This window comes from Salvelinus namaycush, chromosome 36 (genome assembly GCF_016432855.1).
Source record: "Salvelinus namaycush isolate Seneca chromosome 36, SaNama_1.0, whole genome shotgun sequence".
Classification (NCBI taxonomy): Eukaryota; Metazoa; Chordata; class Actinopteri; order Salmoniformes; family Salmonidae; genus Salvelinus; species Salvelinus namaycush.
Genome location: NC_052342.1, coordinates 1,398,578 through 1,414,069, shown reverse-complemented (window position 1 = coordinate 1,414,069; position 15,492 = coordinate 1,398,578). Strand labels below are relative to the sequence as shown.

General features: G+C 40.7%; 1 protein-coding gene across 6 annotated transcripts in view; it reads left to right on the top strand.

The window, feature by feature from the left end:
* LOC120030412 (ELAV-like protein 2) overlaps nt 1–15,054 on the top strand; it is a 49,243-nt gene extending 34,189 nt beyond the window's left edge. For 2 of the 6 annotated variants that reach the window (XM_038975807.1, XM_038975805.1), the window contains exons 4-7: nt 4,093–4,246; nt 5,267–5,483; nt 6,995–7,036; nt 14,727–15,054. In XM_038975807.1, the coding sequence (XP_038831735.1) occupies nt 4,093–4,246; nt 5,267–5,483; nt 6,995–7,036; nt 14,727–15,054 (741 nt within the window). Of the gene's footprint in view, nt 1–4,092; nt 4,247–5,266; nt 5,484–6,994; nt 7,037–14,723 lie in introns of all 6 variants that reach the window. The other 4 variants (XM_038975806.1, XM_038975804.1, XM_038975809.1 and 1 more) reach the window with 3 other exon arrangements.
* The last annotated feature ends 438 nt before the right edge of the window (nt 15,055–15,492 follow it).

Sequence of the window (15,492 nt, the reverse complement as noted above, 5' to 3'; positions counted from 1 at the left end):
ACCACAAATGACCTCTATGTCCCGCAGCATAATCACAAAACGTTTAGTTAAGCAACCATTGTAGGCATATATTTCTCCCCTCATTCAGTTCTGTACACAGGTATAACCTCTGGAAACTATGCTGCCTGGATCTCAGCTCCATCCCTCAAGTCTAACACAATATTTCCCGATTACATCCATACCAACTAGGGTTGGACATTTGAAATGATTTCACTATGTTAATAATATGGCATTTTTTGGGATGTCCGGATAGTTAAAATAAATGCTCTTGACCAATCATAATGACGAAAATGCAGAGGGCAAAAGTACCACAACAGCAGACGGCTGCTATTTTCCAGTAGGTTTTGGCTAACCGCAACAGTGAAAATGACGTCTGATGTTCGTCATGATTCACCTGATTCGGTTTCAAAAAAGTTGTCTTGTGAGAGTTTTACATTGATCTGTGTCAGGTCTTGTGGAACCTCTGTTACTGTAGGTGCGTGCCTGTAATCACAATTTGAAGTGGGGAAAATGGCATAGTCTACCGTGTTCAGGGCTGACTGGAGGGCTAAATGTGATGCACCACCTTGATTCGGTTCTATGTAGCAAAATTTGAAATTGTATTTTTTACATTGGCTAAAAGTAGAGACTCAGAGCTAGAAAATGGTATATCATACACTGCAGTTGAGGAACAATGAGAAAGTAATTCTGCTTTGAAACTTGTAAGCCCACTTATGAGAATGTTTTGGTACACCTACTGGAGAGCAATTTTTTGTCTACACCCATTCAGCATAGTTCACAAGGTCTTAAGCTTTAGCCCCACCCATCTCTTTAAGGAGTCATGTGTGAGGCCATGTGCTAAACAGAGTAACTAAAAACGGTGAAAGTAGTAGCAAAAACACACTATCTAGTCCTTGGACTATATCATAATATAACTTTGGTGCAGGTCATGTTATTCACATTACAGTCTCTGATAAACACACACTATATCAAATTAAATCAGTTTATTTGTCACAAGCACAGGATACAGAAGGTGTAAACGGTACAGTGAAATGGTTACTTGCATAGTGGAGTCTTTTGTTTAGACCCGTAATCACAACCCATACTACCATGCATCAATCTGCAGGTACCTTAAGCTAACCAACTAGGTTCAATGTTAGCTAGCAATGCAAATGGATTTCTAATATTACTACACAGCTCATACAAGTAACGTTAGCTAGCGAGCCAGCCAGCTAATGTTAGCTAGGTAGCGAACAGTACGCTTAAACTTGCAGTGAAAACGACTTTCTATCAAAATTACAAATGCATAATATCTGAAAATGTAGTTAGACTCTTAACCGTATACAGTGCGTTCGGAAAGTATTCAGTCCCCTTGCAAATGTATTAAAAATAAAAAACAACTTATTTTCATAAGTATTCTGACCCCTCGAAATTGAGCTCAGGTGCATCCTATTTCCATTGATCATCCTTGAAATGTTTCTACGACTTGATTGGAGTCCACCTGTGGTAAATTCAATTGATTGCACATGATTTGGAAAGGCATACATCTGTCTTGATAAGGTCCCACAGTGCATGTCAGAGCAAAAACTAAGCCATGAGGTCAAAGGAATTGTCCGTAGACCTCCGAGAATGGATTGAGGCACAGATCTGGGGAAGGGTACCAAAAAAATTCTGCAGCATTGAAGGTCCCCAAGAACAAAGTGGCCTCCATCATTCTTAAATGGAAGAAGTTTGGAACCACCAAGACTCTTCATAGAGCTGGCCGCCCGGCCAAACTCCGCAATCAGGGGAGAAGTGCCTTGGTCAGGGAGGTGACCAAGAACCTAATAGTCACTCGGACAGAGCTCCAGAGTTCCTCTGCGGAGATGGGAGAACCTTCCAGAAGGACAACCATCTCTGCAGCACTCCACCAATCAGGCATTTATGGTCGAGTGGCCAGACAGAAGCCACTCTTCAGTAAAAAGCACATGATAGCCCACTTATTAGTCAGGATCAAGGGAAAGATGAACAGAGCAAAGTACAGACAGATCCTTGATGAAAACCTGCTACAGAGCGCTCAGGACCTCAGACTGGGGCGAAGGTTCACCTTCCAAATGGACAAAGAGTGGAGTGGCTTTGGGACAAGTCTCTGAATGTCCTTGCGTGACCCAGCCAGACCTCGGACTTGAACCCGATCGATCATCTCAGGAGAGACCTGAAAATAGCTGTGCAGCGCCGCTCCCTATCCAACCTGACAGAGCTTCTGTAGGGAAGAATGGGAGAAACTCCCCTAATACAGGTGTGCCAAGCTTGTAGCGTCATACCCAAGAAGACCCAAGGCTGTAATTGCTGCTTAAGCTGCTTCAACAAAGTACTGATTAAAGGGGCTGAATACTTAAGTGACATTTCAGTTTATTTATAATAAATTTGCAAACATTTCAAAAAACCTGTTTTTGCTTTGTGATTTTGATACTAGTGCTCCAGCATTGTGTGTAGATTGGGGGTGATTGTTTAATCCATTTTAGAAAAAGTCAAGGGGTCTGAATACTTTCTGAATGCACATGGGTAAACGCTTCTCCCTATCTGTCATGGATATCATGTGTGCCCTTAGTTTGAAGATGTAATCCGGAGACAGGTGTTTTATACCACAGCCGTCTGTTCTCTTTTTGACTCCCACCGCATCTCCGGGCATTCCACTAATTTCAAAACTCTGTCAACTTCCTCCGTGACAATTCTGTTGATTGCTGTTTCTTCCTCATCACAAGACTCTACAATGTCTGGATCAAATAATGTTTTTACCTAAATCAGGGATTTCCCTGCTTCATTTTCTGAGTACCAAAAATGTAAATAAATTACGAGCCTAGTTGCTTTAGCGGGAACCTTCCCGCTAGCCATGATTGGCTGAGATAATGGTTGGGCTGGATATGCCGAGAGACTAGTTCGGATTGGTAGTAGTCCACCACAACTGTTCAAAAAAGCTGTGCACATACTGAGCAGCTTGTGTTATTGACCGAAGCATGCTACGTGGCAGACCAATCCAAACTAGTCTCTCGGCATATCACGCCAAACCATTATCTCAGCCAATCATGGCTAGCGGGAAGGTTCCCGCTAAAGCAACTAGGCTCGTAATTTATTTATTTATTCCTATTTACAGATGGCATACACGTTTGTTATTAAGGAACATGAAAGTTCACATGTTCCAGAAGGCATTTCTTCCCAAAAACACATTTGGACAAAAAATAAAATGTTTACTTTCAAATGCCTCTCCTGTGATGTAATGGCGTGACATATGCCTAGCTTCCTGGAACGGGTCACACATGCACTATAATACAGTTTATTTTCATGTAAAACGCAACATGAAGATAACATAAGAATTTATTAAAGTAAGACATTCAAATACCATGGTGTATCCTTGTATGGAACAATGTCACAAGGATCATTTTAATTTAGACAACACAACATTGTTAAAATAGGCCTATAATTTCTTCTCTCCAAAAATGAACACTCCAGTAATCAAATACTAACGTCCGTTCAGATATTCGAATAATAGTGCCCATCCCTAATACAAACCTCCCGCCAAAACCCACATTTATTTTGATCCCTAAAATAAATGTATATTAAACAAGTCTACTAAGCCTCTGCCCTAGAAAAAGAGGTTCCCGAAACTAAGCCTGGAACCTGAAATGTTATGTGTTTTCATCAGTGCAGAAAACACAATGTCACTAGCTCTACTCCCTACCCGCTGTTCGGATGCAGCCTTGTTTGTGGAACATTCCAGAAGCCATCATGGAGACACCAAGACTCATGAATATGGATTTCCCCATAATTGTGGCAGAATATTTTATTGTAACGAAATCAGCAGTCTAAATCAGCAACCCGTTCAGAGGGGCGAGCATAAACAGGATGTTTATCATTGGATTCAGAGCTTTTAATTGGCCCTATACTCATTAGACATAACAAACACAGGGGGCTTTGGAATTCTCCTCTTCTCCACTGCTGGTAGTGTGTGGAGGATGTCGCCACCATTTCTCAGTAAGGGCAATAGTGGCATTCTTCAGTGTGAACTGTGGTGTGTGTGTGTGTGGCTTTTATAGGAAGACACTAACCTGTCTCTCGTAATTGATCCCGCTCTAGGTTTCCTATGCTCGTCCTAGCTCAGCCTCCATTAGAGATGCAAATTTGTACGTCAGTGGCTTGCCAAAAACCATGACTCAGAAAGAACTGGAGCAGCTCTTTTCGCAGTACGGACACATCATTACCTCGCGCATTCTGGTGGACCAGGTGACCGGTGAGTAGGAGCCCCCCCTTCTCTGCAGATCCTCTCAAGCTCTGGTCTCACAACCACAGACCACGTGTAACCATGCCAGCCCAGGTCCTCTACATCCGGCTTCTTCACCTGCTGATGGGGGTGGGGGGTTGCTGAGGTGTTTTGTGGGGAAGAACGCATTCTGATTGGCTGGACCTGGCTCCCAAGTGGGTGGACCTTGCCTCCCAAGTGGGTGGTCCTATGCCCTCCCAGGCCAACCCATGGCTGTGCCCCAGCCCAGTCATGTGAAATCCATAGATTAGGGCCTAATGAATTTATTTCAATTGACTGATTTCCTCCTATGAACTGTAACTCAGTAAAATCTTTGAAATTGTTGCATGTTGTGTTTATTTATATTCAGTATAATTTGGCAATTTTGGGTTGCTTTTATGTAAGAACGTGACTGCAGAGCAAGTGGCTACTTATTTTTCGAGAAGGAATCTTATTCCTGCTTCCCCGTTTGCAAATATGTTGAACCCGGTAGTTTGACTACAGGGATATCATTGACGTGTGGGGTTTGTGGTGCTGATTTTGAAAAGGAAGACTTCCATTTCAAATATCAGTTATAGGCTTGATGTTTCAGTGACTCAGTTTGACCACAAATGTGTTTCAGTTATGCTGCTCATCACATTATTTTCCACCAAGTATATTAGCATGACCTTGCGATAGACTAGCGCTGTCTTTCTTAATCCTGGTCCTGGGGACCCAAAAGGGTGCATATTTTAGTTTTGTGTGTGTAGTGATAGGGCAAAAACAAATGTGGACCCCTTTGTGTCCCCAGGACCGGGATTTAGAAGCACTGATATTCTGTCCAGGGGGTGTACTTGTACATCATGCTGCCTCATGCTACAGAAACAGAAGAGAGAACTGCCCATAGGGAAGGAGTCTGTCTCGGACAGGGCTTACTTACTATAATGACATGTAGCTAACCAAGTCACTCAGGGTCACGATATTGCATCTGTCTAAACATGTGACACTTACATGTCTCACTCTGGTCCCCAGGTGTCTCCAGAGGAGTGGGTTTTATCAGGTTTGACCGGCGAATCGAAGCGGAAGAAGCCATCAAGTGCCTGAACGGTCAAAAGCCGCCAGGCGCCACAGAGCCCATCATGGTGAAGTTTGCCAACAACCCCAGCCAGAAGACCAGCCAGGCACTACTCTCCCAGCTGTACCAGTCGCCCAATCGAAGGTACCCTGGACCCCTTGCACAGCGCTTCAGGTACAGTAAAAGGGCACACCAAAAACATACCCACTTACCTACCACATTCTGATTAGACCTAAACAAAGTCATAGCCTAGCTACAACGATATAGAATCAATTTATTCCTCACGGGTGAAAGGAATTATAGAGCCCTATAAAATCCGTTGGAATGTTTCACCTCGTTCCATTTAGTTTTATCCCAAATTCAATTTTCTCCGTTTTGTTTTTAGATTTGTTCTCAAAATCGAACTTTTTTAATACAACATCACATTGTTGTGATGTTCTATTGCTTAAACCACATCACTTTTAGAATTTTACATTTTGGGGTGTAGATAACCTTTAATTCGAGTGTGCACCAGCAAAAGACGGGCTTGGTTAGCGATGTTTCTGTAGCACACAAGTGATTGCAGAGTTTGCTAAACAAATCACCACTGGATTGATGCAAATAATCATATCCTTCTGCCAGGTAGGCATAGACTACTTTGTAGTTAACATTTAATTGAAAAGGTTTTTATGAGAGCCTTTCCATCTACCAGAAGATGGTTGTCATTAGCATCATCGTTAACGGCTACACAAAGTGGTAGACAAATGCGCATACACAGACGGGCATTCCCGCGCCATTGCCTCTCCAGTAAGTTGAAAGAATATATGATTAACTTATGCATTTTGTTCACATCATAATCTTGGTGGAATGTATACCTTTTCTAATGAATTCAATACATTTAGTTGATTTCCTACTAAGTTCAATAGATTTTTTTAATATTGTAGAATTCCGTTTTAATGTCTGTATTCTGTGATTCCGCCCTCGTCGATTTTATAGGGCCTTAGCATTTGAGTTGTCTCACTTAACAGTGGAATACTATAGGCTACGTTACATTACAACACTCTGTTTTACTTATCAAAGCATCCAGAATTATTCTGACGGTATTAATATTTCAACCATATTTGTACTTTGCTGTGTTCCTCCTGGTGCTAATATCTCATCTTGTTGATTTTAAACGTGGGTTTTGGGGATTTTGCAACTTCGGGAGTATTCTGGTCATTATTGACTTGACTGTTTGAAAGCACCCTTGAATAAAAGGCAAACGCTCGTTAATGGGCTGTCCAAATTGACTTAACCATTTGATTTTTGGCAACCTTTTAATGGAATTGAATGTATTCTAATTCTAACTATCGTGTAAGCCTAATACCTTAACCATACTTTTCTTCCTTAGTGACTCACTTAGTATTTGCATATTTGTTTAATATTTGTGCACTTGCAGTTCATAATGACTTTTTATTCCTTTTCATCATGCTTCTTGACCATAAAATGATACACGTTTTCCCTTTACACTGATATCTGTGTGAATATACTACACAACATTAACAAGGTAATTTGGAAGTAATTTCCCTGGCGATATCCTGAGAGTGAATTTGCTTTTAACTCGTGACAATCTGTGCATTGGCATCTTGAATGAATGTGTTCGACTTCATCAATGTTCTGCAGACTACAGTATGTGCTTCAACTGATCTCCACTTTCTTCATTTCAGGTTGGACAATCTGTTAAACATGGCATACGGAGGAGTCAAGAGGTAGTGTATCTATTTTGACTGATATTTTATACTAGATTTCTGTGTCAAAAGTGGACATTGCAAATTTCGATTGGGCTATATTTCTCAGGAAATGTCAGTTGCGGCAGTTTTGCATTAGGACACATTTTGACACATTGCGTGTTTTCCACCCGAGATCGGGTTTGTTTGGCCTAGATCTTTTTCCATGACTACGTTCAGTGGATGTATAGGCTGTTGGTTTGAGCGATTCAGGGGTGAGTGTATGGCATTCACTATAGCGACTACAATTGAGGTTGGTGGTGAATGAAATATTCTGGCATTTGTGTAAGCTAGTGCCTGTTTGTATGTTGCGGCTGTGTTGTCTTTGACAACGTGTGTGGGGGTGGGTGGGGGGGATTGCGTGTGTGTGTGAAGGAGAGCGTGTCAGGGGTGAACACTGCTGCACTCTGAGGCTGATTCACGTTGGCAGGAGAAAGGCCAGTGACAGGTCACATGTCACACAGTAAATGCATACCTGATCCTATAACCCTGGGTGCTCTTTCCCTCTGCCTACCCTACATGCTCTGCCACTGGGGCTCATCTCTGAATTTCCCGCTTGTTATTTGAGATCTGACTGATTGAAGCAGTTTAGCTTTAGGACCCAGTCACAATAGGTTAATTTATTCACAATAAAGCAACGTGTCTGCCCACAAACCTTGAATTAATATTGCTTTTCCTCGTAGTTCTCCATTGCACTCCATGTCAAACTCCATGTCGTGTCCTGTTTTAAACAACCGAGCATCAGTGTTACATCAGCCGCCTCTCAGGAACTTCAGACTCCAGTATGGCATTTTGTTTGAGATGAATTTCCCACACTGCCTTCCTGAAGCATGATTGAATTGCATTTTTTCAGAAGTTCAAACGCCATCCTTCCCTTCACTGGGCGATGGTAGACTTGGTAGCCAAATCCCAGGGTCATTGATGCTCTGAGCACACCTGTTCTGGTGCAAGTTCCCTGAGGGGTTACCTGGAGCAGATAATCTTATCTGACACTGCTGAAATAATGAATGTCCTCCTGTGAACTTTGCTTTTTGTTTCCTCAAACTGCAAAACCACGATTGCCTACGAACTGGGATGTAATTGTCTTTGTAGCCTAAATCCCAATTTCATAGCGAGCTACTTCCCTCCTGGTTTTCCAGGAAATCTTAGAACTGGGCCATTTAAGACCAAGGTGTAGTCAATCACGTGATGTCCCTGTGTTTTCTATAATACACTGATTGTACAAAACATTAAACTTCTTTTGGTTCAAATCCCGTTAACGGGATTGATTTGACAACATCCGGTGAAATGGCAGAGCGAGAAATTCAATTATTATTTTTTATTTTTTTACTTTCATACATTCACAAGTGCAATACACCACCAAATTAAAGCTGAACTTCTTGTTATTCTAGCCACCGTGTCAGTTTTCTAAAAGTCTATACGCCGAAAGCAAACCATGCTTTTATCTGAGGACAGCACCCCATCAAACATACACAGACAATCATATTTCATCCTGCCAGGCGCAACACAAAAGTCAGAAATAAATATTTAATTCATGCCTTACCTTTGAAGAACTTCTTCTGTTGGCACTCCAATATGTCCCATAAACATCACAAATGGTCCTTTTGTTTGATTAATTCCGTCGTTATATCTCCCAAATGTCAATTTATTTTGCGCATTTGATTAAAAAAAACACCGGTTCCAACTCGCGCAACATGACTACAAAATATCTTCTAAGTTACCTGTAATCTTGATCCAAACATTTCAAACAACTTTCCTAATACAACTTTAGGTATTTTTTAACGTAAATAATCGATCAAATTTAAGACGGGATAAACTGTGTTCAATACCGGAGGAAAACAAAGAAAGCGTGTTCCAGGTCGCGCGCATCAAAACATTAGAGAGCTGGACCCTCGTTCTGGACAGCCGTACTTCTTCATTTCTCTAAAGAAAAACATCAACCAATTTCTAAAGACTGTTGACATCCAGTGGAAGCTATAGGAACTGCATGCATATTTCTATTAAAACGGGCTTACCATAGAAATCCAATGGAAAACAGATTGACCTCAAAACAAAATTACCTGGATGGATTGTGCTCGGGGTTTCGCCTGCCAAATCAGTTCTGTTATAGTCACAGACATTTTTCAAACCGTGTTAGAAACTTTAGAGTGTTTTCTATCCGAATCTACCAATTATATGCATATCCTAGCTTCTGGGCCTGAGTAGCAGGCAGTTTACTTTGGGCACACTTTTCATCCGGACGTGAAAATAGCGCCCCTAAGCCTAGAGAAGTTAAAACCTGCTCTTTCCATGACAGACTGACCATGTGAATCCAGGTGAAAGCTATGGTCCCTTATTGATGTCACGTGCTAAATCCACTTCAATCAGTGCAGATGAAGGGGAGGAGACAGGATAAAGAAGGATTTTTAAGCCTTGAAACAATTTACATGGATTGTGTATGTCTGCTATTCAGAGGGTGAATATAAGTGCCCTTGAATGAGGCATGGTAATAGGTGCCAGGTGCACCGGTTTGTGTCAAGAACTGCAATGCTGCTGTTTTTCACACTCAACAGTTTCCCGTGTGTATGAAGAATGGTCCACCACCCAAAGGACAACCAGCCAACTTGACACAACTGTGGGAAGCATTGGAGTCAACATGGACCAGCATTCCTGTGAAATGCTTTCAACACCTTCTAGAGTCCATGCCCCAACAGATTGTCTGTTCTGAGGGCAAAAGGGGGGATACAACTCAATATTAGGGAGGTGTTCTTAATGTTTTGTACACTGTTCGAAAAGACCGCTTGAAATTTCAGCCTGTTTTGGTGGGATGGAGCTTTGGCCTGCCTGATGACATCACCAGTTAGTAAATTAGTTAATAGACCAATAAGAAATAGTTCCAAATCTGTCTGCCAATAACAGCTAGTTTTCAATTTTCCTCAGACCACTCCCAGACATTGTAGCAAAATTCTTGCTTGAGAAATTGCTAAGAAGCTATTTTTGTTTGTTTTCAATTAAAATGGTCAAAATTAATCACTGTAAGCTAACCCTTTGACACGTACGAACACACGGGTGGGATCATACTATTGTGGCTCCTGCAGCGTACGCTCAAACCGGTGTGATTTAGAACACTTATTTAGAACAGGCAGTTACGATTGATGCAACAGTCAGCGTTGGAGCTGACCACACTGTTTATTCACAGAAACATTTTGCACAAACACAATCTTTATAATGTAATGTCCTCAGTGTGAGCAGTTTTATTTTTGGATGCAATGTTATCAGTGCGCTGTTAAATTGGCGCCTTTTCTTTAGACTGTTGCGATGTGCATAATAGCAAAGTTAACCAGCATATTGGTGTTTAGAACGATGAAGCGGAACCAGCAGCAGAGTTAGGAGACAAGAACAGCCCTTGCCTTAATTGTCTAACAAAAGTGAGGAGAGAGAGAACCCAAACTTAATTAGGCCTATAATCAATATCCTAACTGTTAAATGTCCTTGCTTATAAATCATATATACAGTACCAGTCAAAAGTTTGGACACCAAATCATTAAAGGGTTTTTCTTTGTTTTTACTCATTTATTCATTGTAGAATAATAGTGAAGCCATCAAAACTATGGAATCATGTAGTAACCAAGAAAGTGTTTAACAAATTAAAATGTATTATATATTTAAGATTCTTCAAAGTAGCCAACCTTTGCTTTGATGACAGCTTTGCACTCTTGACATTCTCTCAACCAGCTTCATGAGGTAGTCACCTGGAATGTTTTTCCAACAGACTTGAAGGAGTTCCCATATATGTTGAGCACATGTTGGCTGCTTTTCCATCACTCTGCAGTCCAACTCATCCCAAACCATCTCAATTGGGTTGAGGTCGGGTGATTGTGGAGGCCAGGTCATCTGATGCAGCACTCCATCACTCTCCTTGGTCAAATACCCCTTAAACAGCCTGGAGGTGTGTTTGGGGTCATTGTCCTTTTGAAAAACAAATGATAGTCCCACTAAGTGCAAACCAGATAGGATGGCGTATCGCTGCAGAATGCTGTGGTAGCCATGCTGGTTAAGTGTGCCTTAAATTCTAAATAAATCACTGACAATGTCACCAGCAAAGCACCATCACACCTCCTCGTCCATGCTTCACGGTGGGAACCACACATGCGGAGATAATCCATTCACCTACTCTTCGTCTCACAAAGGCAAGGCGGTTGGAACCAAAAATCTCACATTTGGAGTCAGACCAAAGGACAGATTTTCACCGATCTAATGTCCACTGCTCGTGTTTCTTGGCCCAAGCAAGTCTCTTCTTATTATTGGTGTCCTTTAGTAGTGGTTTATTTGCAGCAATTCGACCATGAAGGCCTGAGCCACGCAGTCTCCTCAGAACAGTTGATGTTGAAATGTGTCTGTTACGTAAACTCTGTCAAGCATTTATTTGGGCTGCAATCTGAGGTGCAGTTAATTGCCAAATTCTGAGGCTGGTAACTAATGAACGTATCCTCTGCATCAGAGGTAACTCTGCGTGTTCCTTTCATGTGGCGGTCTTCATGAGAGCCAGTTTCATCACAGTGCTTGATGGATATCGCGACTGCACTTGAAGAAACTTTCAAAGTTCTTGAAATTTTCCGGATTGACTGACCTTCATGTCTTAAAGTAATGATGGACTGTTGTTTCTCTTTGCTTATTTGAGCTGTTCTTGCCATAATATGGACTTGGTATTTTACCAAATAGGGATATCTTCTGTATATCTTGTCACAACACAACTGATTAGCTCAATTAAGAAAGAAATACATTCCACAAATTAACTTTTAACAAGACACACCTGTTAATTGTAATGCATTCCAGGTGACTACCTCATAAAGCTGGTTGAGAGAATGCCACGTGTGCAAAGCCCTCATCATCAAGGTGAAGGGTGGCTACTTTGATGAATCAAAAATGTATTTTGATTTGTTTAACACTTATTTGGTTACTATATGATTCCAAATGTGTTATTTCATAATTTTGATATCTTCACTATTATTCTACAATGAAAAAATTACGAAAAACCCTGCAATAAGTAGGTTTGTCCAAACTTTTGACTGGTACTGTATATACAGTGCTTTCGGAAATTATTCAGACACCTTCCCTTTTTCCACATTTTATGTTAAAGCCTTATTCTAATATTGATAAAAATATATATATTTATCAGTCTACACACATTATCCCATAATGAAAAAGCGAAAACAGTTTTTTTAGACATTTTTGCAAATGTATAAAAAAAATAAAAACATACATAAGTATTCAGACCCTTTGCTATGAGACTCATGACCTCAGACTGGGGTGAAGGTTCACCTTCCAACAGGACAACGACCCAAAGCACACAGCCAAGACAACGCAGGAGTGGCTTTGGGACAAGTCTCTGAATGTCCTAGAGTGGCCCAGCCAGAGCCCTGACTTGAAGCTGATCCAACATCTCTAGAGAGACCTGAAAATAGCTGTGCAGCGACGCTCCCCATCCAACCTGACAGAGCTTGAGAGGATTTTTCAGAGTAGAAACTCCCCAAATACAGATGTGCCAAGACTTGAAGCTGTAATTGCTGCCGAAGGTGCTTCAACAAAGTACTGAGTAAAGGGTCTTAAGTGATATTTCAGTTTATTTGTAATAAAAAAACAACTGTTTTTGCTTTGTCGTTGTAAGAAATAATGCTCCAGCATTGTGTGTAGATTGAGGTGGGGGCGGGAGAAATGTAATCCACTTTAGAATAAGGCTGTAAGGTAACAAAATGTGGGAAAAGTCAAGGGGTCTGAATACTTTCCGAATACAATGTATCTACAAAAGTAATACAGATCCTGTTCTGATGCCTGTTTGAGTGTTTCTTTAACAGCAGGCTCGTTCTGTGAGCACCAAGCCTCACGGGACCACATGTCAGAAACAATTTCACAAATTCGGCTGTTTTTAGTCTTTGTTATGCTGTAATGAAGACTTTACACTTTTTTTTCGTTAGACCAGCCTCTCTGGTATTATTCATAATTTATTTCGTGTTTACAGTGTTCCACATTTCCTTGATCTCCTTATTTTTATTACCATTATTACTATTATAATAATAAGTACTGTTGTTGTCATTAGTAGGCTTAGTATAGCAGCCGTGTATAACCACCATCGAGCTGTAGGCCTAAGAGCTCATCCTTTGTAGTCTTAATACCGTAACTTACTCAGGCTTATGTTTCAATACTTATATAGGCTACTGTGTCAATCAATCATTTATTTGTTCGTGTCAATCACACAGCATGAGTCATTCCTGTTTTCAAATACAATCAAGCATTTTAGTTTTTAGAATAGAATAACAAAGCGACCATTGAACAATAAATGGTCCTAAACCGTTTTGGAAATTGTATTCACGAATGAATGAAACACTTTTTAGTCTTTCCTGTTATAAAGGCTTTACAACAGCACCTAGTTGCACCTAGTTGGCACACAATAATATACATGCAGTGCTGGCTCCTTGATTTTGCAGAGAGCCACATCAATTTACAGAAATACTCATAATAAACATTGATAAAAGATACAAGTGTTACACATGGAACTTTAGATAAACTTCTCCTTAATGCAACCGCTGTGGCAGATTTCAAAAAAGCTTTACGGAAAAAGCACACCATGCAATAATCTGAGTTCGGCGCTCAGACACAAAAACAAGCCATACAGGTACCCGCCATGTTGTGGAGTCAACAGAAGTCAGAAACAGCATTCTAAATATTTGTTTTGTTCGATAAAGTCCATAATTTATGTCCAAATACCTCCTTTTTGTTCGCGCGTTTAGTTAAAAAATCCAAAATCATGACGCGCAGGCCAGACTAAAAAGTCAAAAAGTTCCATTACAGTTCATTACAGAAATTACAGAAACATGTCAACACGATATACAGAAACTATAATGATAAATTAATAAGGCACTTACTTTGATAGGAATGCACACATTTCCAAGTTATTTGTAGTGAAGGCAATTTTGACGCCAGCCGGAAAATGTGCCAGGGAGGAAAAAGTTTGTCCATGGGCTCTTGTCAAAGAGAGAAGTTTGTCCAGCTCAGTAATGGCTCAAGCGTAAATTGTCTGCAACAGTGAAATGGGCTACTTCTATGTGAATTAATGAGGCGGACACACACCTCAATTTGAACTGTTAGAAAATTATTTGAAATTGAGAAGTTGTAACATAGCCTATAGCCTATAGATAATTAGTAGGCAGCGTGCCTTGGTTTGAGGGCATCGTATGTTAACTGTCCTGGTGCGTAACAATCACATTTTGCAGAAAGTAAATTCTGACATCACGTGCATAAAAAAAAATCACTGTTAGAGATATTTGGAACTCACACGTGAAAAGGTTAATTGTTACCCAAAAATGATTTCATATTTGAGATAGAAACTGCTGCATTGGACCTTTGAGCTGGTCAAGTGGCAATGAGAAAATGGGTCAATTTTGGTTTTGGCATAGTTCAAACTTAATGTAGCTATGTACATGCAGTTGAAAGGGATTGTGTCAAGTGAACATCTCTTTTGTGCCATTTAGATAAAACCTAAAAGCAATTTAATGAGTTCAATGAAAAGTCACTGAAATACCATTGTACAATAATACTGTGTCACCTCCTTCGGCAATGCTTGTCTGTCAGTAATGCTTGTCTGCTGTCTGGGTTTTGCATTGACCCATGCTGGTGTCTTTGTGTTTTACAGCAGGTTCTCCACCATGGCCATCGATGGGGTGACCAGCCTGGCTGGCATCAACATCCCGGGGCATGTGGGCACCAGCTGGTGCATCTTCGTCTACAATCTGGCTCCAGATGCAGACGAGGGCATCCTGTGGCAGACGTTTGGACCATTTGGCGCTGTCACAAACGTTAAGGTCATCCGCGACTTCAACACAAATAAGTGCAAAGGGTTCGGATTTGTCACAATGACTAACTATGACGAGGCAGCCATGGCCATCGCCAGCTTGAACGGATACCGCCTCGGGGACAGAGTTCTGCAAGTCTCGTTCAAAACCAACAAAACGCACAAAGCCTAATCTCCATTTCAGATTGTTTATAGAAAATGGAAAAACATTCAATGGAAACCTACTGACCATAAACTTTCTACATTAGTAAAAACATCTATGTAAATCAGTGTTACGTAAGGAAACTATATTTAGCGTCCAATGTTTTCTTTTTCTTTCATTACTAGGCTTAGCAACTTCTTAAAATGCTTTGCTTTGAACTTTGCGTGTAATGTAGCATTTCAATTCATGTCTTTAAAGATAGACCATTTAAAATGTTACTAAAGTTTTTTGTTGTTTTGTTGCACATCTGCTTTGAACCAGTAAGTCTTGTAAGGCTTTGTGTAGTGATTTATTTTGTATCTTTCTGTGTCCTGATTTGCCTTAGGTGCGTTTGCGACTTAATTGGTTAACCAAGTAATTATTTTGGATTATTCATAGTTTTCCTTAATTTTTAGTATTTGTTTATCG